General features: G+C 45.0%; 1 protein-coding gene across 1 annotated transcript in view; it reads left to right on the forward strand.

The window, feature by feature from the left end:
• Nucleotides 1-446: 446 nt before the first annotated feature.
• LOC310823781 (beta-secretase 1-like) overlaps nucleotides 447-27120 on the forward strand; it is a gene marked incomplete at both ends in the record, with an annotated part of 37991 nt that continues 11317 nt past the window's right edge. The window contains 8 exons of the mRNA XM_083696630.1: nucleotides 447-743; nucleotides 8539-8627; nucleotides 9001-9217; nucleotides 9338-9475; nucleotides 9656-9790; nucleotides 10176-10277; nucleotides 10419-10568; nucleotides 21074-21245. Of these exons, the coding sequence (XP_083552756.1) occupies nucleotides 447-743; nucleotides 8539-8627; nucleotides 9001-9217; nucleotides 9338-9475; nucleotides 9656-9790; nucleotides 10176-10277; nucleotides 10419-10568; nucleotides 21074-21245 (1300 nt within the window). The remainder of the gene's footprint in view (nucleotides 744-8538; nucleotides 8628-9000; nucleotides 9218-9337; nucleotides 9476-9655; nucleotides 9791-10175; nucleotides 10278-10418; nucleotides 10569-21073; nucleotides 21246-27120) is intronic.

Here is a 27120-nt window from a genome sequence, read left to right on the forward strand (position 1 = left end):
CACCTATCGGACTGTGATTTTGATTGTGGTCGGGTGAAAGAGCGATGATCGGACTGGAAACGCGCCTTTCTGGATTGTTGATGTTCGGACCTCAGCCTTTTTTCATATTGTTGAGGGCTATCTAAGATTGTATAAATTATTAAGCCTATTTGTTTTTTCAAAAGTGACAAGGTTCATGATCGCAAAGCAAAGCGCCCAATGCGGCAGCAGCTAAATACATCATACAGAGGAGAAAAACACGCACAGAAAATATTTGCCGATAAATGTGTCTCCTCTGTCTTTTGATATACATGTCAGCCCTTTTAAGTTGATATGGCTGCAACTGTCAATCTGCGCAGTATCTCCACTTGATCTTGTTGCTTTAAAGAACAATTCCGCAGCAATTCTAACGATGTCAAACTGAAATGGAACGGTAAAGTTAAGATAACGCGTATTTGCTTTACAGAATGGAGGTACTCTGTCCTTGCTGGATGTTGTTATGGGCGACTTTAGGCCTGTTTGTTGATGTCAGCTTTGGCACCAACGAAGCTGAACAAAACAGCTCCGGTTCACTGGCCATCCGCGTCCCACTGCGGCAGGGACCTAGATCCGAACCGCCTGCGGCCCGGCAGCCGTCCCCGAGGGTAGGGCGGAGGCGGAGAGGCGTGGGCGGCATCAGTTTCGTGGACATGATCGACAACCTCCGCGGAAAATCAGGACAGGGTTACTACGTGGAAATGGCAGTGGGTACACCTCCACAGAAGGTAATTGGAATTCTCTCTCTCTCTCTCTCTCATCCCCTGCCTCGATCTCTTTCTTTCTTATCATTGACCTTGTATGACATCTGCTGTGTCACAAGGATTAGCGGGTGACAGCACCACCGTCGCCTTGCCTCGGACTTGTCCCATTGTGCCCCATAATGATGAGCCAGCCAGCCAACGCTGGCCACCATCCACTGACTTACATTTACACATGCTGCTTCAAGTACAGTTCAGGGGAGGCTGGTGGAGGTAGAAATCGGAGGACGGGCTCATTGTAATGCATGGAACAGAATCAGGAATGGTATCAAACACACGTCCATCCCATGCATTACAATGGGACCCAAACGTCCAAACGAGCGTACACACACACACACACATTACAATGAGCCCGTTCTCTGACTTCTACCTCCACCAGCGTCCCCTGGTTCAGGTACAGCCCAATACCTGTATAGCAGAATTACGTGTGATAGGATTGGAATTCCTGCTCCTGTTATAGCTTTTGTGACAATGATACAGCAAAAGCACAATGTCCATGTAGGCAAGAGTCTGTTACTGTAACCTTGAGATGTTTGTTGTGCAGAGAGCAACAAATCATTTTTGTATGATCAGCTTTTCCTGTGAAAAGGACAGGAAGCAACTCTGCCAGCGAGAGGAAGTGCTTGCAGGTTCATAGCAGGTCTGAAGTTACATTTACATTTTACATTTATGGCATTTAGCAGACGCCTTTATCCAAAGCGACTTACAACAAATACATTTGTTTAACACTGATTCTTGAGAATTTGGATAAAACAGGTTTTAATTTTGAAAATAATTTAGTTTAAATGCTAAGAAATCTAAACTTATATGTTTATAGAACAAGGTCTCAGCAATCAAGCAATGTTTCGGTGCAACCTCCTGATTTTGTATTTTTTACATAAAATGTGTGTTTTTCCTGTCATTACTTAGTTTTTGTCAACACAGTCAGACATTAGCTACAAAAGCTAATTATTCCTATTGATTTAGTCTTATATAGATTTAGAGCTTTTGAATCATTGTGTCTACACCATAGGTACACATATACTGTATGTTGTTAAATGTTGAATATTCACTTTTGTTAATTTTTTTAAACCATTTCACATGTACTTTAAAAACGCTTCTTACATCATGCAACATTTATCATGAGCATTAAATATACAAAATAACAAATTTTTAATTTTAAAAAGACAATAACTTTAATAAATCAACTTCATTGGAGGAACAGATTGTAAGCATATTAATTTAAAACAAAGAAAGTTTCATCTGACGGTGGTGACACAGATCTGACGGTGGTGGCAGTGGCCTAATTATAACAAACAATTCCAACAAATAACAATTTGTCATGTACATTTTATCCTTCTAAATGTAATGTAAATATTAACAATGGTGAACAGCAAAATAAAAACTACAGTACAACTACAATGTTTAAGCAAAAGCAGAAATCAGAAAACACACCAGGAACAAAAAAAAAAATCCTGGGCTTGAAAATCTTCTAAAGCGTTCAATCAGCTTTATCAGGAAGTAGACGATTAATATGCCCCTTCTCTATGAAGTCCATGACTTCAGCAGACAGGTGGTAGATCTCCCTCATCCTGCTTGCACGACCCGGTGATGATGGCTCCATCAGTTTGACCAGTATATCTTCAATTGGTGCGAAGCACATATCTTTTCCACCTGGTTTTGGATGGAAGCGCGTGTTGGGCCCATGAGGGTGGAAAAACTCCACTTGAACATCCACAGTGGCAGCCTTTGCTAACCACCAATTTTGGTCATAAATGACTGCAAGCCAATCTCCACAGTTAATGACACCAGCAGATACAGTATATGTGTCATTGTCCCGTCAGGACCAGTCTGGGGTTCCTGCTCCATTTCCTCCATCAACATTGCCAAAGGCCCTCTGTTCTTTCCCATTGTGTTAGGACCATTATTCTCCTCAGCCTGTACCCTGGCATGTGTGTTTTCAGTTAACTGAAATGTTGTTGGGCTAAAACACTGGCACATCTCTGGCTCACTGCAGAAACATGACAATGATCTGCAATGGATGCTGTTTCCGTAAGGTGTGACCTGATCTGAATAATATGAGGTGTGACCTTGTTGCTGGTATAGGTTTTAGTGGTTGAGAAAGGAGTGCATCATATGTCTTATGCATATGCATGTCACCCTCAGCAATATGATAGAGCTTAGTACTGCAAAGGCTTCTCCCAACCATCTCATGGAAGATCTTGCCATCCACAATGTCATTCCCCTGTAGTACAAGGTTGTCTGCAGTCCTTTTCACAGTTCCCCCAATGCCATCTGGAGCTCCCTTCCCATGTGAAGTGGCGAAGAAGTTCCAGGTTGTTCTCTGGAAACCTAGTGTTGGAGGGACATTGCAGAGGAGGGAGAAGTTCTTCTTGTTTTTGTACTGTTTGCTGGGGCCATCTGATCAAAAGTGAATATCAACTTTTGGAAATTTTCTGAGGACTGGTTCCATGTGAGTCCAAATGGCAGAAGCATCCTGTCGCTTGGATTCTGATATTGTACAAAATCTTGCTTTCTCTTCTTTTGTGTAGTACATGCCAGTGTACAGATTGAGCTGTGGGAGGTTCTGACCAAAATTACATGACTGTAGTCAGAACTATATTTGCATTTCCATGCCTCCGAAAAGTCCACATGCACAATTACAGTGCTTTCATTGCAGTTCTGTATCATGCTCGTGTATTCCCTGGACTGGTTCTGAGCCAAGCACACGTGTTGTTGTTTCACTCTTTATTTTGTCTTCATACAGTTTGATGAGCTCTGTCAGTGTGCCATTGTGCTTCACAAGTCTTGTATTGTAGTGAATTCCATCTGCTGTTTGGTCCTGAACTCGTTCCCATTGCTGCCACTCAACATCAGTCAACTCTTGCTGTGGGGTGGGAAGTGTGTGCTTGTGGAGACACCGGGTGCAGGAGCGCAGAAGACATGCCTCGCTTGTCTAAGAACAACACACAAGTTCAAAACTATCCTCCAGTTTGCTGGACTTGACAATACCATATGCTCTTAAGACCTCGAACATCAGCGTTGCATTTTCATGGTATTGGCATTGATCTGATGGTTTTGGTGCTGTGACATAGAATGGACGTAAAGCACAGAAGGATGAATAACTGAGTTTCACAGTTGGTTCCTTTTTGATGAACTCCCTGTGGAGGTTGAATATTGTGTCAGTCAAAATCATTCTCTGATGCTTTATTTTCTTCCGTGTTATCGTGTCCTGTTTGTCAGTCGTCATTCGTGCAGCATTATGGTAGAAATCCTGAACAATCTGGGTTATTGTTTGAATGTAAGTGGGTTTTTTGTCAGTAGTCCTTCCCTTTCGCAGTGTGTTGTTGTAACAGGGTCCTTGACACAGAGGCAGACTCAGTAGGTATGGTAAGGGTAATTCCCGTTTATTAACACTTTTTATCATTCGTTGGTTCTGGTTGACTTTTCAGTCCTCCAATCCCTCGTCGACTTTTCAGTCGATGCTTTCCAACCCTCCTTCTGAAAGCAGAGGCACACATCTTAAACCATTCGTTAACGAGGCTTCATTCGCAACAGGTGTGCGACAAAGCCTCGCTTCCGCACCTTGGCCACGGTCCTGTAGCACCCTCTACAGGCCGAACGCTGCATGTCCCCCACAGTTCTATGTCAGCCCGAACTGCTTTGTGAGGTGTAATAGGAGATATTTCTTTAGAACCGTGCCTGACAGAGTCAAGTTCTTTGATTTTTGAGCAGACTTGCAGGGCGACTGTAAATTATTTTTGTTTGGATTAAATTCTTGAATGAGAGAGTTGTGGAAGAACAGGGTTTTTTTGATGGAGGGGTTTTTGAGTTTGCTTTCCTGTAGCATCTGCTCTGTTTTTTTTCTTGGTGATTCTTGTGTTTTTTTATTTCTAGTTTGCTCTCGTCGCCAACGCTTTTTCAGTTTGTTCCTATCTTTTATTATCTCTTGAAGTTTGTTTTTCAAAGCTTTCATCTCTCTCGAGTATCTTGCTCTTGGTTTCTTTCTTTCCCTTTCCCCAGCTATAGACTGCCTACTGCGAGCTGGCTCCTGTATAGTCTGATCCAATGGACTATCAGGGCGTTCTAGGCCCTTTCTCTTAAGCTCTCTTGACTCTTAATGTCAACATTTCCACACCTTTCTCTTACTCCTCTTTTCCCTTTCATTCAAATCACTGATAGTTTTTAGCTTCCCATCCTCTACTCTCTTCTTCCATCTTTGCTTTTTCTTTCTCAGGTATTCCTCCTTTAACTCTGGCTCACTATATATTTTCTCTCTCCGCTTTTTTTGGTATTCCCTGTTTCTTCTCGTTCGCTCCTCTACTGATAGCTGCTGCCTAGCCATAACTTCCTAAAATACATAAAAGGAAAGTCAGAATTTAATGGAATTACTATGAGTAATTAAGACTATGAATTTAATTATGTTTAATTTGGTGAAATTATTATGAAATGGTGCAACTAAATTCATTTATGGTTTTAGTCATTGGGGATACATATAGTAAGGAAATATTGTAGGCCTGTGTGTGGAAGAAGTAAAGGAGAAATTATGTGTATTATAAATAAAGAGTTTAATAAAACATTACAAGCCATATTACTATTTATTGTGACCATAAATTGTATTCCCACCTCCACTGAGGATGATTTGGATGTTTTTGTCAACACTGTCAAACTATGTATCACCACCGTCAGACAGAAAACCTGACTGTGTTGACGTCTCACAAAAACACACTTTTTTACATGACATGCATGAGTTGTATACAGGAGCCATCTTGTTTTCCCTCTGTTGCTAGCTGCCTCTGGCCTCTACTTAAAATGCATACATTTATGTCATAATTTAAAATAATTATTTCTATACAAAAGAGACTGTGTTGACACGTCATGGTTGTGACAGTAGCAACATCAATAAATATGTACAAATTATTGATAAAATAGCAAACTTACAGGAGCTTGTTTGACCTTGTTGTATTTAGCAGATGTGGAGGGTGGAAAGGGGGTCCTCACTAATATAGTTGACCATGTGGTTGCCTGATTTTATTGTTTTTTTATAAATATCTGATGGTGTTGACAAAAACTTGGGACACATTTTGAGCAACCACAAAGTAAGAGTAAATATTGTTGAAAATTCACTGCTTTTAGTTTTAAAGAGGTTTTTCACTCTACTCTTTCATCTGGCATATGTTTTTTTCACAGTTTTTTATCAAATTGAAATGAGAATCTCTTGTCTGAGCACAACTGGTTTTGTGGGTACTGGGCTATGATATAATCATATAATTTATCAAATTAAAAACAAACATATGGAAAAAATGTTACATTTATGCAAAAGACTCTCACATGATCAACCCTGATTATTTTAAATACAATTTTTTAATTCATTTTCAACGGAATTAGCACTTTTCTTAGTGGGACATGTTTTCGCCGAAGTCTCAAGAATCTGTGTTAAGTAAGTGAATCATCTATCCATCAGTCATAAGATAAAGTAATCAATGCTCAGACCAGGGGCCATTGGCAGTCACAATGCTAGAAGAAGATATATATTTTTTTTTTGTAGAGAAGTCTTGGTGTGCCAGGATGCAGCCGTGTGTATGTGTGCAACTCCAGGCCAGGGGACTCGGGTGATTTGTGTGTGTGTGCGTGTGCATGTGTGTGTCAGGATGCAACCGTGGGCTAGACGGTGGTGTGTGTGTGTGTGAAGTGAAGCAGGAAGCAGACAGGACAGATCAATTATGAGGAGTCAGCGTATTCCTCACCAAAATACACTCGACACAGGGAGTAGGGAAGGGAGCAGAACAAGAGGCTGACTGAGTTGAGTTCAGACAGCATTAAGTCAATCAGTCTAACTTTCGTAATGATGCTAGGATAAAGGTTTATTTTGTTGGGATAATATGCAAATGTATACACATACGGTGTATTGTGTCGTATAAATGTGTGTGTGTGTGTATGCATGTGTGGATGTTTAGGCTGGAGGTTCCAGGCCTTGTCCTTCAGGCTCTGAGAGAACCGTCCTGGATATTTAAAGAGCACATACAGTACCTATTCTATTATTGATCAGGTTGGTTTTGGTCACCAGATGCTGGCTGCCTTGCCTGTCTGCTCCACTCTTTGACTGACTGACTGCGCAAAATGTGATAATCTCACAGAAGGAGGAAGAGAGAGGGGGAGAGGGGGAAAAGAAAGAGTGATACAGAGAGAATGGGAGAGAGGGACAGAGAGAGAAAGAGGGAGATGTTCTTTCAGTGGCTGAAATGCGGATAAACGATAGAGTCCGGCCCACTCCCGGGTGACACGCAAACTTACTACCGTGCCCCCACTCCAGGACTCGGGATCGGGCTGACGGGGGACTGAAGACACATCTGGGGGGTCCGCCTCCTGGGCTGGGGTGAATATGCTGGGCAGCCCTGACCTGAGTCGATGGCCCAGGTGACGACGCCAACCACTTGGGAGGGGGGAAGGATGGTGCCGGGGACGGAGCCACCTCCTCCGGGGCCAGGCGGGAGAGTGCATCGGCCTTGGTGTTAGTGGAGCCTGACTTGTAGGAGATGGTAAATTCAAACCGTGTGAAGAAGAGGGCCCAGCGTGCCTGGCGGGAGTTGAGTCTCTTGGCCGACCGGATGTAGGTCAAGTTCTTGTGGTCGGACCAAACCACAAAAGGTTGCTGGGCCCCCTCGAGCCAGTGTCTCCACTCCACCAAGGCTGCATATATTGCCAGCAGCTCCTGGTTGGCCACGTCATAGTTTCTCTCCACTGGTGTCAGCCGTTGGGAGAAGTAAGCACAGGAGTGGAGTTTCTGGTCCTCCGCGGACATCTTGGAAAGGATGGCACCGAGGCCGGTGTCGGACGCATCCACCTCCACAAAGAACTGACGGGATGGGTCGGGGTGGATGAGCACCAGGGCCGCCGTGAACAGACTCTTCAGAGTCGAGAAGGTGGCCTCCGCCTCCGAGGTCCAGGTGTACGGGCGGAGCGTGGAGGTGAGGGCGGTCAGTGGGGTGGCCATCTGGCTGAAACCCCGGATGAACCGCCTGTAGAACCCCGCGAAGCCCAGAACCAGAACTAAGTAATAGGGAGAGGGGTAGGGGAGAGAGAAGGATAATCCAAGGGAGAGTAGTCAAGGGTCGGTCCAGGGTTCGGCAGGCGGGCGGGTAGTCAGACAGGCAGGGGTCGGCAGGCAGACGGGTAGTCAAACAGGCAGGGGTCGAGCAGGCAGACGGGTAATCAGACAGGAAAGGGCTAGGTCCGTGGAAGGTAGATGAGGGGAATCCGAGGAAGACAATGGTTCTGGAGGGGCACAGGAGAATGCGGTGAAACACAGACAAACACAAGGAACACGGGAGGATATCAATGGCTCGAAGCGTAATGCGGGTTACTGGGAAGGTTACCATGGACACAGTACGTTCTGGCACTGGAGTGAAGACTGGGCAGGGTTCTTATAGGGTGCTGATTGGGGATGGGTCGCAGGTGTGCTGATTGACGATCGGGTGCAGGTGCGTTGCCGACTGGGAGGTGGACGCTCCAGCGATGATCGCCGGGTCCTCAAGGTGGTGCCAGAGGGTAGGTTAGGGAGAGGGACCGTAACAGCACTTTTAACATCTGCACACTCTGCCGTTTACCCCCCGAGGTGGTCATTGGTTCTCTCTACCCCATGGATTTAAAAGCGTTGGATTGGTGTAAGCATAGCTGTAAGCATAGCATAAACTGTACTAACTGTTATGTTAGTTACACTAACAGTGTAATAACGGTTGTTATTAAGTGTGCTAATGGTTGCTTTTCTCTGTGTGTGAATCAGCTGAACATCCTGGTCGACACAGGAAGCAGTAACTTTGCAGTAGGAGCAGCTGCTCACCCTTTCCTCCACAGATACTACCACCGCTCACTGTGAGTAAACCTTAAGTAACCTACTCCTGTCATAGACAACAGAGCTGTTGGAGGGTGTCTGCCAGGGGAGGTTGGTGGAAGTAGAAATCGGAAGACGGGCTCATTGTAAATGCATGAAATGGAATGAGGAATGGTATCAGACACATCAAACCCGTCCTCCGATTTATGCCTCCACTGTTACAGATAGACAGTGCTCAGCAAACTAACTATCAACAACAAACCTTAGCCTGACCTTTAGCAATGTATTTTTGCATGTAAAGACAGTTGATAGTTTGAGCACCTGTAGACGACCATCTTTAAATACATACAGTATTTGCCTGGGATCTGATCTGCTGGTGCTGTAACCACCTCTCCCTCCACCTCCTGTTCATAGGTCTAACTCGTACCGGGACATGGGGAGCAGCGTGTACGTGCCCTACACCCAGGGGCGCTGGGAGGGTGAGCTGGGCATGGACCTGGTTTCTGTGTCCCACGGGCCCAACACCTCGCTGCGTGCCAACATCGCCGCCATCACCCAGTCCGACCGCTTCTTCATCAACGGCTCCAACTGGGAGGGCATCCTGGGGCTGGCGTATGCCGAGATTGCCCGGGTGAGAGAGGGAGAGCGGGGGACAAAAGATACTGTGTCAGACCATATGACCATCTGTATTTGGGTTCTCTTTCTGAGTCTACCCCCCCCTCTCTTTCTCGCTCTCTTCTGTCTGGTTCAGCCTGGTGAGTCCCTAGAGCCCTTCTTTGACTCCCTGGTGAAGCAGACCTCCGTGCCCAACCTGTTCTCCCTGCAGCTATGTGGCACTGGGTTCACCAAGAACTACAGCCTGGGCAGTGCCACTGTGGGGGGCAGCATGGTGAGAGACAGTCTGCTGTCTGTCTGCCTGTATCTCTGTCTATCTGTCTGCCAGTCAAGGCTCTGCCTGCCTGCCTGCCTGCCTGTCTGCCTGCCTGCCCGCCTGCCCGCCTGCCTGCCCCTACATAATGATGTTTATGATTGGGCCCAGCATGTGACCATGTGACTGGCGTTTTTCTAGATCATCGGAGGGCAGGACCCCTCCCTCTACGTCGGGGACCTGTGGTACACACCCATCCGGCGGGAGTGGTACTTTGAGGTCATCATTGTGCGCATCGAGGTCAACGGCCAGAATCTCAACATGGACTGCAAAGAGGTAAGACACAGTACATATTGTATGGCGCTTCTCAATTGTCTTAGGTGGCTTCCTCTCTTCAGTTATCCACTCCATCATCAGCCATGATCTAGCTGTTTGGTCATCAAAAATGGCTTTGATTTCATGTTTGCTTTGAAAATTATTTATTTCAAATAAAAAGCCAAAAGTGGTCATATACCATGATCTTGTACCAATAAATGGTCTTGTACCAATGTACCTTGTGTTACTGATTGTGTACTGAGCCTCGCTCACAGGTCAGAATCTAGAGAACGGCATGTGAAGCTACACGTGTTGTGAAGAGAGAATGCTTGGGAGGGAATACTAATGTGTGTCCTCTCTCTCCCCTTCCCTTCTCTTTCTCTCTCTCTCTCTCTCTCTCTCTCAGTACAACTATGATAAGAGCATTGTGGACAGCGGCACCACCAACCTCCGGCTCCCTCGCAAAGTGTTTCAGGCTGCAGTGAAGGCTATCGAGGCTGCCTCCTCTGTGAGTTCCTCTTCATACCTTACACCTAAATGTCTTATGTCAGTTAATGGTTTCATGTCTATAACGTATCTTTCTTTTCACCTTTCTCTAGTCTAGTTTCTCTGTTTGCTAAATATTTGGTCACCCCCCGCCCCCAATCAGACAGAGCAGTTTCCGTCTGGTTTCTGGCTGGGGGAGCAGCTGGTATGTTGGCAGGCTGGCACCACCCCGTGGCATATCTTCCCTGTCATCTCTCTCTACCTGATGAGTGAGAACCGTAACCAGTCCTTCCGCATCTCCATCCTCCCACAGGTACCGCCCACACTTCCTCTCTTAACCATTTGTGATTGGATTTAATTTATCTCTGTAATGGCAGGAGTACTCAGGCAAAGGACTCAAACGCACGACTAGGAGGCAAAAACGTAAATCCAATAGAATAGGCTTTACTTTCAGAAAGGTTTGGTACACAGGTAGGCAATCAATGGGTAGGCAGATAATCCAGGAAGGGGGTAGACAAAGCAGGGTTTGGTACACAGGTAGGCAGTTGAAAAAGGCAGGCAGATAAGGGGTAGGCAAAAAGGCAAAGTCAAAAACACAAAAATAAACAGGAAACAATAAATGAATAACATGAAACAAAGACAAACATGAACTAAGAAACAGGACGAGACATTACAATCTCATTAATATGCTTCATAAAATCCAGCTATCATGAATTCATGAATGTATTGATATGAAAAAGCTAATATGATAATAATAATATATAGAATACAATTGTTGATATCATAAATTGAGTACAATAGATTAGATTCTAGAGGCAAACAAAAAATGCAATTGCTGTGTCACCTAGCATCAGGCTAGCATCAGACTAGCATCAGGCTAGCATAGCTCAAGCGTGTTCCCCAAAAAAACAGTTAATTGAAAGGTTCTGTGAGCGCATCTCAGTTGGGTTTAGACTGCAAAACTATGCTATGCTAATTTTTTGCTGGTTAATCTGTGTTTGTCTTGGACAAAAGAGGGCTAGTGGTGACAGTGGTAAACACCACAATCAGTGTTTCATGGCCTTGGAGATAGATAGGAGGAGTGGAGGAGCTTGGGACTGGAGTGGGAGACAGCACTGGCCTTGATGCTTAAAGTCACTCTCACATACAGTGCCCTCCATAAGTATTGGAAAGAGGAAGCATTGTGTCATCTTTTAGCTCTATACTCAAACAGTTTGGATTTTAAATCAAACAATTACTATGAGGTTAAAGTAGAGATTCTCAGCTTTAATTTGTTAAGATTTGTTTCACCATTTAGAAATTACAACCCTTTTTATACATAGTCCCCCCATTTCAGGGAACCAGTAGTATTGGAAAATTGGCTTGACAGGTGTTTCTGGTTTGTCAGGTGTGTTCTGTGTTATGGAAAATACATTCATAGAACTATTTTCAGGTTATATACTTTCATATGACTGATACAACTTGTGTAACTACTGTGATGACATTTTCTCTTGCCACACCTCTAAAGTTCTATAGCCATTGTTCTGAGAAGCACTGTATGATTTACCATATGAACAGCGGTGATCTCTGAGGGAGTGGTAGGAGAGAGCAATAATGGGGGGACAGGCGCATCCTGTCGATAGGTGTGAAATGTTGAACAGCGATTAATCAGTAAGAAAGCCTCCCCATTGTTCATTCTCTCCCGCCCTTTCTCACGTAAGCACAAGGCCATCAGCCGATAGCCTTGTAGGCGCCTGGCAATATGTTCAAACTGTATAAAAGACAAACCTGATCATTGTCTCTTGAGACTTGTGCTGAACGGACCCCCGGTTCTACGCTGGGCTGCTGTTACGCTCTTGTCTCTTGTTTGCAAGCAATAAATACCGGACTCAGATATTGTGGCTACTCAGGACTTGTTTCTTGATTCTTACCTCCGAAGAGCTAAAGTACAGAGTGGTAAATCCTAGACTTCCACCACATCTGTCACATCATTTGTGCAGGCATAAAATAGCTGTGAATGTCTAGTATTGATTCTAGCCTACATTTTCTTTTGGAGGCTATTGGTGTCTGTCAACATGAAGACCAAAGAGTTGCCACTGCAAGTCAGGAAGCCATTATTGGGCTGAGAAATCAGAAAGAAACTACCATAAATATATCCAAAACCTTAGGCTTGCCAGCGACAACAATTTGAAACATCATCCAAAAGAAGAAAAACACTGGTGAGCTCAGCAATCACAAACAGCCTGGTAGGCCAAGGAAGACTTTTACAGTGTGGAAGAAATTCTCTTTTCTTCCTAAAACATTTGGGTGGGTATAGAACTCTAAAATTCAGTATATGAAGACATATACAATACGTTTTAATACAAGCTTGCAGGAGTACAATAGTGTCACTCTGGTTATCTCTTAGAGAGAAAGTCGGGGTACAAAGAAAAGGGCGCAGTACTTATAGGAGAAAAAGTTTCCTATACATTCCATTCCATTATATGGCCAGGCCATGACAGAAAATTGCCTTTGGTTAGAGGCTCAAGAACAACATAAAACATACATGAAAGACTCACATAAAATTACATTAAAACACAAACAATTCCATAAATAAATAAGAACAGGTGTGGAGAGCTGCATTAAAAAATAGTGACAGTGTATTTGGCCTTATTTAAAGAGAATGAAAGAGTTTTTGTCAGTATTTTTTTTTTCTTTTTTTTTTTTCTTTTTTTTCTCCCAGAGGTGCTCTAAAGCGGCTGCCTGAAGTGGTGAAGGGGGTGTGAAGGGTCCTTAGTGATGGAGTCTGCTTTTCTTTTTACTGCGTGACTGTAAAGATTTGGGTTTGAGTGGTACCGGTGATTTTGGTTGCATGCTTGATGATTCTTGTGAGTTCGTTCTTGCTTTTCACTGTGAGGAGGTTGTACCAGGATGCAATGTTGAATGTGAGAACTGATTCGATGAGTGACCGATATACTGCTGTTAAAATGTCCTTTCTGACATTAAAACTTTTCAACCTTCTCAGGAGAAACATGCGCTGTTGGGCCTTTTTTATAGACCCCATCCGCATGTTGTGTGAAGGACAGGCGGTGGTCGATCTCAGTGCCCAGGTATTTAAAGATCTCGACCTGTTCCACTGCCTGCCCCTCCAGCCTGAGTGGTCCAGAGAGAGGGTGTGGGGTGTTAGGTGCCTGGCGCCCCCCCGCAACACAGCTCTTTAGTAAAACCAATGTTCAGTTCCAGGGAGCTCTCCTGGAACCAGAGGACCATGGTGTCCACATATTGCCTGTATGTGGACAGGGAGCGCTCGTCTGTCATGTGGGCCACCAAGGCCATGTCATCAGCATACTTAAAAAGTGACAGTTCGTTGCTGTTGCAGGTGATTTCATTTGTGTATATGGAGAAGAGGATGGGTGACAAGACACAGCCCTGTGGGACCCCAGTATTTAAAACAATGTTGTTGGATTTAAGACAGTTCACTCTGACATGTTGGGGTCTGTTTTTAAAAAAATCCTTAATCCATAAAACCAGTGTTGTGTTGACCTGTAGTCCATGGAGGCGGTGCAGAAGTGTGTTTGTGTTTACTGTATTAAAGCAGATGAAAAGTCCATAAATAAAATCCTGACATATGATTTTGGTGAGTCGAGATGCCTAGCCACTGTACCCAGAAGAGTTAGGCTGGCATCCTCAACTCCCTGTTTCGCCTTGTAGGCAAACTGGAACGGGTCCAGACTCTTGCCCACCATGGTGGTAAGCTCCCCAGTGACCACCCTCTGCATGCATTTGCAGAGGATGGAGGTGAGTGCCACGGGCCTGAAATCATTCATGGCTTTGGCATGGGGCTTTTTGGGAAGAGGGATGATGGTTGTCTCCTTCCATGCCCTGGAGACAAAGCTAGCGTTCAGGAACAGCTGGATAAGCTGTGCCACCACACCGCCCAGCTGAGCCGCGCACTCTTTCAGTACGCGGTCCTTGAGCCCATCCGGTCCAGGAGCTTTCCTTGGGTCTAACTTGGAGAGGATGGAAACAACCTTCCGCTCCTCCACACTGATTGGTGCATGGACGTAGCTGGTATTGGTCGGGGTCCAGTCCCCCACGAGGTCAGTCCTGCTGAACCTGGCATAGAAGGTGTTCAGCTGCTCAGTGAAGGAGGCAGGGTCTGGGCACTGTATCTGGGCTAGTTTTTGAGCTCTACCCATCTTGGTGTTGAGACCGTGCCACGCCTCTCTCGCATTTCCTCTGGTGAACCTCTCCTCTATCTTATTTTTGTAGCTTTATAGCTTGGCCAGCTTGGTTTTGTGCTTCAGCTCCCTTTTCATTTCATGAATATGTTTTTTGTCTCCTTGTATGAATGCCATTTTTTTTAGGTTGAGACAGTGTTTAAGCTCTCTGGTGACCCAGGGCTTGTTATTAGGATAGAGTCTGACCTGTTTAGTTGTAATGACACTGCCAGCGCAGAATGATATATATGAGCAGATGGAGTCATTGAGTATGTTCAGGTCACCCTCACTTCTCTGGAAGAACATCTCCCAGTCAGTGAGCTCAAAACACCCCCTCAGCGCTTCCACATTATTCCAAACCTGGATGGTTTTTGAGTGGATCTTATGTGTTTTAAATTTTTGTCTATATTTTGGCAGCAGTAATATTACATTATTATCTGAGAAACCAAGGGGAGGGCGGGGCTTGGAGACATATGCGCCGAGTATATTTCCGAAGCATAGGTCCAGCATTCTGTCCAGTCGTGTTGGAGATGTGACATACTGCTCCAGCTGTGGGAGTAGCATAGCGACGTCACAACTGTTGAAGTCCCAAAGTAGAAACACAGGCTGATCAGCTGCTCTGGAGACAGCGTTTTTGTAGCTATCTGCAATGCGTTCAGCTGCGAGCTTATTTCGTAATGCCATGAGCAATCCGTCTCACGAACTGTAAAGTTGGTTGCCCATTTGTCATTTACGGCCTTGCAAAGCGCACCCCCAATTTTCCTATGCCTGTCTTCCGGTAGTCAGAATCAAATTTGATCAGCGCAGAGAGTTCATCCATTTTGTTTTGTAGTGAGCGCACATTTGGCAGAGTAAAAACAGGTAGTGGGACCTTACTTTCTCGTCTCCACAACCGGTTCCTAATTCCTCCTCTTGATCTCCTTTTCGTCCGAATGCGTTTCCTTAACAGATGCTCGGGGATTAGATCCAGGAGTGGTGATGCTGTTTTTTTTCCAGGAAGCATGTCGTAGCTCCAGAAGGTCAGTCCGGGTACAGTTGAGCGTACCTGGGTTGGTGATGTGTGGATCTGCCGGTGAAATCCAAGCCGGTTGTGGAACGCATAGCAAAATTCACAGAAGTAATGTCCAATGTTTCATATTGGCGCACATAATTGACAACCTGCACGTCAACCTCTGATCGCGTGCAGAAAGTGATAAAACAAGCCAAACAAAACACGATAAAACACTGAGCCTCAAAACCGCGAGTCACTCAAACAAGGAGCGCCCCACTGTGTCCCAACATCAGAATATAATTATCTTTCTTGGCCTATTCTCCAGTTCCGATCAGTACCCTTATCTCTCCCCCCAGCACCCAACCACACAGGAATGTCTCCCAGACTACCCTTCGTTGTACATACAGTGCCTATAGAAAGTCATTATACCCTGTGAAATCTTTACCTTTTGTCACATTACACCCTGGAAATTAAAATAAATCAAATCTAACTTTTTTGAGCTGTATGTACACATTATAACCCTCATCATCAAAGTGAAAATAAAAAAATAAAAAATTCTGGACAATTCTTAAAAATTAATTCGTGAAATACCTGATTTGGTTAAGTGATCAGCCCCTGAGAGTATACCATTATAAACTTGCTCAGGTGCAACCAATCAACTTCCAGATCAAACACCAGGCTAATTGCCCCCCACCTGACATCAATTGTAGTGGTTTTGATTACTTCAGAATAAAATCAGCTGTTTCTTGAGGATTCCACTACTAGAAGTGCATGGTTCTGCAAAGAATTCACCATGGTTGGAAAAGTACTTTCAAAAGGCCTCCGGGATAAAGTTCTAGGAAGGCACAAGTTAGGTGAAGGCTACAAAAAGATTTCGAAGGCTTTAGCTATCCCTCTGAATACCGTTCAGAGCATCATTAAGAAGTGGAAGGCGTATAGCACCACCAACACCTTGCCTAGATCAGGCCGTCCGTCCAAACTGGATGACTGAGCCAGGAGGACATTGATCAGAGAAGCTACCAAGAGGCCAAAGGCAACTTTGAAGGACTTACAAGTCTTTATGGCTGGGACTGGTCTGTCTGTGCATGTGACAACAATCTCACAAGCTTTACACAAAGCTGGCCTGTATGGCAGGGTAGCAAGAAAGAAGGCTTTTCTGAAAAAGTGCAACACTCAGTCTCATTTGTGCTATGCAAAAACACACCTGGAAGATTATGTCGCCATGTGGGAAAAGGTTTTATGGTCAGACGAGACTAAGATTGAACTTTTTGGACTGAACTCCAAGTGCTATGTTTGGCGAAAACCAAACACAGCACAGCACCCAAAACACACCATACCTACTGTGAAGCATGGTGGTGGCAACATTATGTTGTGGGGATGTTTCTCTTCAGCGGGGACTGGGCAATTGGTCAGGATTGAAGGGAAAATGGATGCTGCCAAGTACACCCAAATTCTTGAGGACAACCTGCGTCCCTCTGCTAGACAGCTGAAGATGGGCAGGTCATTCACCTTCCAACACGACAACGATCCTAAACATACCGCCAAAAGAATAACGCAGTGGCTTAAGGATAGAAAGGTGAATGTCCTTGAGTGGCCAAGTCAGAGCCCTGACTTAAATCCGATAGAAAATCTGTGGATGGACAGCAGTCCATCGCCGCTCACCACAGAATTTGACTGAACTCGAACAATTCTGCAAGGAAGAATGGGCAAATATTCTCCAATCTAGGTGTGCAAAGCTAGTAGAGACATATCCAAACAGATTGATGGCTGTAATTGCAGCAAAAGGTGGCTCTACAAAGTATTAAATCAGGGGACTGATGACTTTTCCAACCCTGTTATTCTTGTTTTTCATTTTTTAATAAATTTTCAGAACTGTCGCCTTTTTTTTTTTTCATTAGTTTGATGTTGTATGGCTAAATTTGTACATAAAGCTGGAAAAAGTTATTTTTTTAATGGGTTTTGATTTCAGGCTGGACGACAAATATAGTAACTATTTCAAAGGGGTATGATGACTTTCTATAGGCACTGTACATATTACTCTGCATTGTGTTCTTTAATATATGCAACTATAGTTATGCAAAATGATTAATAAATGCAGTTATAGTTATACAAAATGATTTGCCTTCCACATTTCCCCTCTTTGAGACTATCCCAGTCTCACTTCACCGCTTTCCAGCCCTCGCGACGCAGGCAACGTCAAGATACAGTGCATTCGGAAAGTATTCACTTTTTCCACATTTTGTTATGTTACAGCCTTATTCTAAAATGGATTCAATTCATTTTTTTCCTCATCAATCTCCACACAATACCCCATCATGACAAAGCAAAAAAAAAGTTTTTAGAAATGTTTGCTAATTTATTAAAAATAAAAAACTGAAATATCACATTTACAAAAGTATTCTGACCCTTTGCAATGACACTGGAAATTGAGCTCAGGTGCATCCTGTTTCCATTGATCATCCTTGAGATGTTTCTACGACTTGATTGGAGTCCACCTGTGGTAAATTCAATTGATTGGACATGATTTGAAACGGCACACACCTGTCTATATAAGGTCCCACAGTTGACAGTGCTTGTCAGAGCAAAAACCAGGCCATGAGGTGGAAGGATTTGTCCGTCGACCTCCGAGACAGGATTGTGTTGAGGCACAGATCTGGGGAAGGGTACAAAAAAATGTCTGCAGTATTGATGGTCCCCAAGAACACAGTAGCCTCCATCGTTCTTAAATGGAAGAAGTTTGGAACCACCAAGACTCTTCCTAGAGCTGGCCGCCCGGCCAAACTGAGCAATAGGGGGAGAAGGGCCATCGTCAGGAAGTTCCTCTGTGGAGATGGGAGAACCTTCCAGAAGGTCAACCATCTCTGCAGCACTCCACCAATCAGGCCTTTATGGTAGAGTGGCCAGACGGAAGCCACTCCTCAGTAAAAAGCACATGACAGCCTACTTGGAGTTTGCCAAAAGGCACCTAAAGGACTCTCAGACCATGAGAAACAAGATTCTCTGGTCTGATGAAACAAAGATTGAACTCTTTGGCCTGAATGCCAAGTGTCACGTCTGGAGGAAACCATGCACCGCTCATCACCTGGCCAATACCATCCCTACGGTGAAGCATGGTGGTGGCAGCATCATGCTGTGGGGATGTTTTTCAGCGGCAGGGACTGGGAGACGAGTCAGGATCGAGGGAAAAAGCGCTCAGCCACTCCAAAGCACTCAGGACCTCAGACTGGGGCGAAGGTTCACCTTCCAACAGGACAACAACCCTAAGTACACAGCCAAGACAACGCAGGAGTGGCTTCGGGACAAGTCTCTGAATGTCCTTGAGTGGCCCAGCTAGAGCCCGGAGTTGAACCCGATCAAACATCTCTGGAGAGACCTGAAAATAGCTGTACACCGACGCTCCCCATCCAACCTGACAGAGCTTGAGAGGATCTGCAGAGAAGAATGGGAGAAACTCCCCAAATACAGGTGTGCCAAGCTTGTAGCGTCATACCCAAGAAGACTTGAGGCTGTAATCACTGCCAAAGGTGCTTCAACAAAGTACTGAGTAAAGTGTCTGAATACTTATGTAAATGTGATATCAGTTTTTTATTTTGAATAAATTAGCAAACATTTCTAAAAACCTGTTTTGGCTTTGTCAATAATAAGCTTTAATACAAACTTGCAGGAGTGCAATAGTGTCTCTCTCTAAGAGATAACCAGAATAAGTCAGGGTACAAAGAAAAGGGCGCAGTATTTATAGGAGAGAATGTTTCAGATACATTCCATTCCATTATATGGCCAGGCCATATAATTCTCTTTCTTGGCCTATTTCTCGTTCCTCAACATTCCGATCCCTCTTAACTGGGGGTACCCAGGGGTCCCCTTATCTCTCCCCCCAGCACCCAACCACACAGGAATGTCTCCCAGACTACCCTTGGTTGTACATACATATTACTCTACATTGTGTTCTTTAATATATGCAACTATAGTTATACAAAATGATTAATAAATGCAATTATACTTATACAAAATGATTTGCCTTCCACAAGTGGATGACCGATGAATGCTCACCAAAATTAAGGACAACCCCAAAACGACTGTCCCACAGATCAGGAACACTCTCCAGGAGGTAGGCGTGAATGTGTCAGAGACTACCATCGGCAGAACTACAGCGGCTACACGTCAAGGTGTAAACCATTAGTTTGAAACAGAAACCGTATGGCCAGATTACAGCTTGCTAAAAAGTACCAAAAAGAGCCTGCAGAGTTCTGGAAAAAGGTCTTGCAAACATGTGCATCTTTGAGTAATGGCAAGTGTAAAGTGTGGAGAAAAAAAGGAACTGCCCAAAATCCCCGGCATACTTCCTCATCTGGGAAATATGGTGGGGGTGTTATGGCTTGGGCATGTATGGCTAACTGCTGACGGCAGCAGCAGAATGGATTCTGAAGTGTAGAGAAACATCTTGTTTGCTGAAGTACAAGCAAATGCTTCCAATCTCATTGGACGTCGCTTCATCATAAAGCAAGACAATGATCCCAAACATACTGCCATAGCAACTAGGGAATTTTTCAGGGCCAGGGTCAATCTCCAGATTTAAGTCCAATTGAACATGCATTTCATTTGCTGAAGAGGGAACTTAAGGCTGAGTTTCTTCCCCCACGCCATCAGAATCATCAACGATGACCCCACCAGTGCCCCCCTCAAGTCACTCACAGACATCATAACACATATGCACACACATAATCATCCATCTGCTGTTTATATTGCTTACTGCTTATACTGTTCATATTGTTTATACTGTTTATACTGTCCATAATGTATATTTTTTAGTACTTCTATTTTTATTTTATTCTATTTTAAAACTTATTGTATTGTTGCACTACTCTGTGGCACTGTCACTTTTGCATTTCACTGTATACTTGTATGCACGTGACAAATAAAGAATCTTGAATCTTGAGGTAAACAGACCTCAAAACAAACAACAACTGAAGATGGCTGCAGTACAGGCCTAGAAGAGCATCACCAGAGAATGTACCCAGTGTCTGGTGGGGTCAATGGGTCGCAGACTTCAGGCAGTTATTGCATGCAAAGTATTGTCCACTAAATACTAAACAGTAGTGCTTTATTTGGACATTAGATGATTTTTTCCAATACTTTTGGAGCCCTGAAATAGGGAGAGTATGTTTAAAAAATGTTGTACTTTCTAAATGGTGAAACCAATCTGAAAGAAAAAAACATTGAATTAAAGCTGAGAATCTCTACTTTGACCCTATAGTAATTGTTTGATTTCAAATCTAAACTGTTGGAGTATAGAGCTAAAAGAAGACAAATGCTTCCTCTTTCCAATACTTATGGAGGGCACTGTACACACACACACTTTATTTTTTGTACATACCGGTAGGTAGTTAAACAAGCCAATGGAGCAGTTAGCTCCCAATAATTACTGTATTGCTCCTTATTGAGGGTAGGCTATGTCCTAGGGGAGGCTGGTGGAGGTAGACATCGGAGAAATCATTGTAATGCATAAAATGGAATAAGAAATGTGTTTGATGTCATTCCTCATTCCGTTCCATGCTTAACAATGAGCACGTCCTCCGATTTCTACCTCCACCAGCCTCCCTATATGCTATATCCACTGTAGGTGTTGTGTGTGTCTTTGCACCCCTGCAGCAGTACCTGCGTCCAGTAGAGGACGTGGCCTCGGCCCAGGAGGACTGCTACAAATTCGCCGTGTCCCAGTCCAGCACTGGGACGGTCATGGGGGCCGTCATCATGGAGGGCTTCTTCGTGGTCTTCGACCGCCAGAGGAAACGCATCGGCTTCGCTGTCAGCACCTGTCACGGTGAGGGGCGTGGGGAGTGTGTGTGTGTGTGTGTTAGGCTTGGGCGGTATAACAGTAATATTGTATCCCGCGGGATTTGAAAATGCTTTTCAATACTGTCATAACATTTCTGCTCCATTATCTATCAAACTGCCAAATTAAACTCTGTTTGTCACTTCACAATTTGTAATAGCGCCACTGTCAATGTGGTCGGATAAAGAATTACAATATTTCACCTTCAGAAGTGTAACTTTTGGGGTGTTGCACGCTTGTATCGGCCTTCCAAAGTTTCTTAAAATCCAAATTAAGGCTGTGGATCGAGTGAACAGGTGGTCCTTTTCAAACGCACTTCCGACACTTTCTTTAGAAAATTATATTATATTCTTAAGGGCATGATTATGCATATTAATGTCAAAATATTGAAATGGCTACGACATTCCGGCCCCTAATTCTTGTATTACAAGCAATTACAACATAAAGCATCAGTAGCCATTACAATGCACAATGCAGTATTAAACAAATGCATGATCCAATGGATTTAACAACTAGATATAATAGTCCATACACTTGCAAAAAATACCAAATAATGTTTTTTATCTTTTCATAGATGTCTTCTTTGAAAATCCAAAAAGGTAAAAAAACAGAAAAAGACAAATGTCGAGGGACAAATGCTTCATGTGATGCTAATGGACTGTAGGCTTGTGTTCAAAAAGGTGTATGTTGCATAATGAGGTGTAAAGCATGTCAAGCAGGTGTAAAGCAGGGTCAGAGGTTCCAGAACTTGACTCAGTTGAAGGCAGACATTCACTGTTGCCTTTACACTGCCTCCATCAGGAAACAGATCTTGTTGATGGGCTTTTCTAATTCACTTGTCCGTGTCTTGTCGCCGAACAAATCCTTTAGAATCTGCCATGGCTTCAGTGATGCGTCCAATGGGCCAAGAATTTCTTGGTGCAGATTCATCCATGATGAGCACAACGTCTCCAACAGCAAAGTTCCTGTGAATCTTCTTCCATTTTTGTCGCTCTTGAAACATGGGGAGGTACTCCCTCACCCACCTTTTCCAGAATAGGTCCACGATGTATTGAACTTGCCTCCGAACATACAAGTCCTTTTTCTGGAATAAACCAGGGGGCAGGATTGGTTTGCCCTTTAGTTGGAGTAAATGGTTGGGGGTTAAAGCTTCAATGTCATTCGGATCATCTGAAGAGGGGGTGATAGGGCGGTCATTCAATATCGCCTCCACTTCACAAAAAACTGTCTGCAATGCTTCATCATCTAATACTTGCTGTTTTACCACTGAACATAGCACCTTTTTTACTTCCTGCACCAAGCGCTTCCACACGCCTCCCTGATGGGCTCCATATGGGGAGTTGAAGGTCCATCTTATGCCATACTGTGTTAAATTGTTTTGGATTTTGCTTTGATTCAGTTCTGAGATGGCTTGCTTTAGTTCACGATTTGAGCTGACAAAGTTTGTTCCATTGTCTGACCGGATTGCCTTAACTTGCCCTCTGCGGCAGATGAATCTTCTTATTGCATTTACTGCAAGATTCAAGATTCAAGATTCAAGATGGTTTTATTGTCATATGCACAACAGTTACAGAGCAATCGCTGGCAATGAAATTCTTAAGTCTTGGGCTCCTCCAACAGTGCAATAAGAAGTGTAAATAATAAAAATAAGAAACAACAACAATAACAATATTTACCTAAATATAAAACTAAATAAATGTAAATGTAAAATGTAAAAAGTGAAATGTAAACAGACGTTTTTATCCAGATGTCGACTGGTCTAAAGTGGCATTTTATAGTGGCATGTTATAAAGTGGCATAGTTAAAGTGTCATTGTGGTGAGCTAAGTAGCTCAGGAGTTCAACAGTCTTATAGCCTGTGGGATGAAACTGTCCCTGAGTCTGGTGGTGCGAGACCGGATGCTGCGGTAGCGTCTGCCAGACGGGAGCAGCCGAAACAGTTTGTTGCTGGGGTGATGAGGGTCTTTAATAATCCGGTTAGTCTTCTTCCTGCAGCGCTGAGTGTAGAGGTCCTCCATGGATGGCAGCTCCGTCCTGGTAATGTGCTGGGCAGCTTTCACCACCCTCTGTAATGTCTTACGGTTGAGGGCGGAGCAACTGCCGTACCAGGCGGTGATGCAGCCAGTCAGGATACTCTCTATGGTGCACCTGTAGAAGTTGCAGAGTATCCTGGAGTCCATGTTGAACCTCCGCAGCCTGCGGAGGAAGAAGAGCCGCTGTCTTGCCGTCTTTGTGATGGCGTCGGTGTGGTGAGTCCAGGTCAGGTCCTCGCAGATGTGGACCCCGAGGAACTTGAATCTGCTGACTCTCTCTACTGCCGTCCCGTTGATGGTGATAGGGGCGTGCCCAGCTCCCTGCCGCTTCCTGTAGTCCACAATCAGCTCCTTAGTTTTGCTGAGGTTGAGCTGGAGGTTGTTGTCCTGGCACCAAGATGTCAGGACTCTCACCTCCTCTCTGTACGCCGTCTCGTCGCCGTCGGTGATCAGGCCGATGACGGTCGTGTCGTCAGCAAACTTGATGATGGTGTTGGAGCTGTGTGTGGCCACGCAGTCATGTGTGAACAGGGAGTAGAGGAGAGGGCTGAGCACGCAGCCCTGGGGTGCGCCGGTGTTGAGAGTCAGGGTGGATGATGTGGCGCCTCCTATCCGCACTGCCTGGGGTCTGCCCGTCAGGAAGCTCAGGATCCAGTCACAAAGCGTGGTGTTGAGCCCGAGGTCCCTGAGCTTCACAGCGAGCTTGGAGGGCACAATGGTATTGAATGCTGAACTGTAGTCAATGAACAGCATTCTCACATATGTGTTCTTCTGGTCCAGGTGGGAGAGGGCAGTGTGGAGGGCGAGGGCGATGGCATCGTCTGTGGACCTGTTTGCCCTGTATGCAAACTGCATGGGGTCCAGTGAGTCAGGGAGGGAGGAGGTGATGAATGATTTGACTAACCGCTCAAAGCACTTCATGACGATGGAAGTCAGTGCTACTGGTCGGTAGTCGTTGAGGCAGGATGTTTTTGACTTCTTTGGGATGGGGATGATGGTGGACTTTTTGAGACATGTGGGGACCACCGACTGGAGCAGTGACAGGTTGAAAATGTCTGTAAACACACCTGCCAGCTGATCTGCACACACCCTGAGAGCCCGGCCAGGTATGCCATCCGGACCAGGGGCCTTGTGTGGATTGATCCTTTTGAAGGATTTGCACACATCTGCCCTTGTTATTGCTAGTGTGCAGGGGTCCTGGTCCATCTGTACTTCCTCAGCCGGAGAGTAGCTCTCAAAACGTGCGAAGTAGGTGTTAAGGTCATCTGGGAGAGATGGAGACACTTCCTCAGTCACACTCGTAGTCCCTTTAAAGTCTGTAATTGTTCTGAGTCCGGTCCACATGTGCCTTGAGTTGGAGCCCTCAAAGTTGGACTCCATTCTGTCCTTGTATTGTCTCTTAGCAATGTTAATAGCTTTCCTGAGTGCATACCTGGAATTGCTGTACTCCTCCAAATCACCTGAGTTGTAGGCGGCAGTCCGTGCCTTAAGTTTGGCTCGGACTTCTCCATTAACCCAGGGCTTCTGATTGGGAAATGTCCGTACAGTAATCCGCGGCACGACGTCATCAATGCATTTGCCAATGTAGCAAATCACCGAGTCCGTGTGTGTGTTTAAATTGTCGTCCTTAAACACATCCCACTCCGTAGTGCTGAAACAGTCCCGTAATGCGGAGTCTGATTGGTCAGACCAACGTTGAATGGTCCGCGTCACCGGCCTGTCACGTTTGAGTATCTGCCTGTAGGAAGGCAGAAGCAGTACTGAGCTGTGGTCTGATTTGCCGAATGGGGGTCGTAGGAGGGCCTTATATCCGTCGCGGAAGGGAGAGTAAACATGGTCGAGCGTGTTTGCGCCTCGCGTGGGAAAGCTGATGTGCTGGCGGTATCTCGGCAGGACTTTCCTCAAGTTGGCTTTATTAAAATCCCCAGCCACAATGAAAGCAGCCTCGGGCCGTGAGGTCTCCGTCCTGTCGATAACTCCATACAGCTCGTGCAGCGCTTGGTTGGTATCAGCGTCTGGTGGTATATAGACAGCTGTAAGCACAACCGATGTAAACTCCCTGGGCGAATAATAAGGTCGACATCCGATCATGAGGTGCTCTAAATTGGGAGAACAGTCCGATGAAAGTATCTCCACGTCTGAACACCACTTGTTATTCACCATGAAGCAGACACCTCCCCCCTTGCTCTTCCCCGATGTCATTGTCCTGTCCTGGCGGTGAATGGAGAATCCGTGTGGAACAATGGCGCAATCTGGGGCCGAAGGGTCGAGCCAAGTCTCCGTGAAAACCATAACGTTACAGTTCTTAATGTCCCGTTGAAACGCCATCCTGCTCCGGAGTTCATCCAGCTTGTTGTCCAGTGACTGGACGTTCGCCAGAAGAATACTGGGGAGAGGAGGCCGGTTCTCACGTTTCCTCAGCCTGACCAGCACTCCCGCCCGCGAGCCTCGCTTCCTCCGTCTCCTCCATTGTCCAGGTGAGGCAGCAGGTAGCCAGGGTAGATTGCCATTGTTTGCGGGTGGTGGTGAAAAAGTGTTTTCCACCGACGATCTAATGCGCAAAAGTTTTTCTCTATCATATCGTATGATAGGGCTCGCTTTGGCCGTTCGCCTGTTACCGAGAGTTAGGCGTAAATATAAAAATAAACTAGCAAGATAAGTTAAAACAATAAAAAGGTGAGGAGGAGCGTGAGACACGGCAGCCTTCCTCGGCGCCATCTCATACCAACTGCAATAAGAAGCACGACAAGTAAGGCAGGTGAACAGGACTCTGTACCTTTTTACAAAGCTCCTGCCTCTCTTTACTTCCATTGGTCCGAAGTAATCCACGCCAACATGTGTGAATGGTGGAAGATCAGCTGAGATTCTGTCAGCAGGGAGATCAGACATTTTTATCTCAACTGGTTTTTGCCGTTGTCGTTGGCACGCCATGCACTCTCTGATGACTTTTCTAGCTGCTGATTTGGCATGAGGGATCCAGTAACGATGACAGAAGGTGGAAAGCATGTGGTTTCTTCCTCTATGACCAACCTTTTCATGTACATGTTGAAGAATGAGCTTTGAAACATGGCTGGCTTTTGGCAAAACTGCAGGATGTTTTGATTCTTCGGGTAAGGCCGACTTGCTCAACCTTCCACCCACTCTCAACACTCCATCAGCAACAACCGGATCAAGCTTGTACAGATGGCTTGACTTCTTAACAGCACCAGAGGTCAAGGCAGCCATTTCATCTCCGTAATATCTTCTCTGCTCAAAGCGTACAATGGCTTCCTCTGCCAAAGACAGATCATCTGCTGTGAGTTGCGGTTTCCACTTATTTTCTTGTTTAACACAGGTTTGATTTCCACAGGGCGTATTCTTTATGTTTTGTTTTTCCTTTATTTTCAGTTGAACCCTTTCCTTAAGTTTTAAGATCCATGCCACGGCTTTTCTGAGCTTTGTCCAACTGGAAAAGTACATCAGCAACTTAGTGGTGGGACAGATCTCCTGCTCCAATACAGCTGCACAAGAAAGGATCTCATCCCTCACCTCTGAATCAGCATCTAGATGGACAGATATTTCATCCATGACCGCAGGCCATTGACACTGAGGTTTCATGAGAAAATCAGGGCCGCTGATCCAGGTTGGACATTTTAGGAAAGGGCCTACCTTCATGCCCCGAGAGGCTGCATCAGCAGGATTCAGTTTGGTGTTAACGTGTCTCCACTGAGTGACATTGGACAGTGTTCTAATGAAGGACACTCTATTGGCCACATAGGTTTTAAACCGTGTTGTTGTGTTTGCTATATATTTCAGAACAGTCATGCTGTCCGACCAGAAGACTGATTCTCT

Source organism: Argentina silus (assembly GCF_951799395.1).
Source record: "Argentina silus genome assembly, chromosome: Y".
Lineage (NCBI taxonomy): Eukaryota > Metazoa > Chordata > Actinopteri > Argentiniformes > Argentinidae > Argentina > Argentina silus.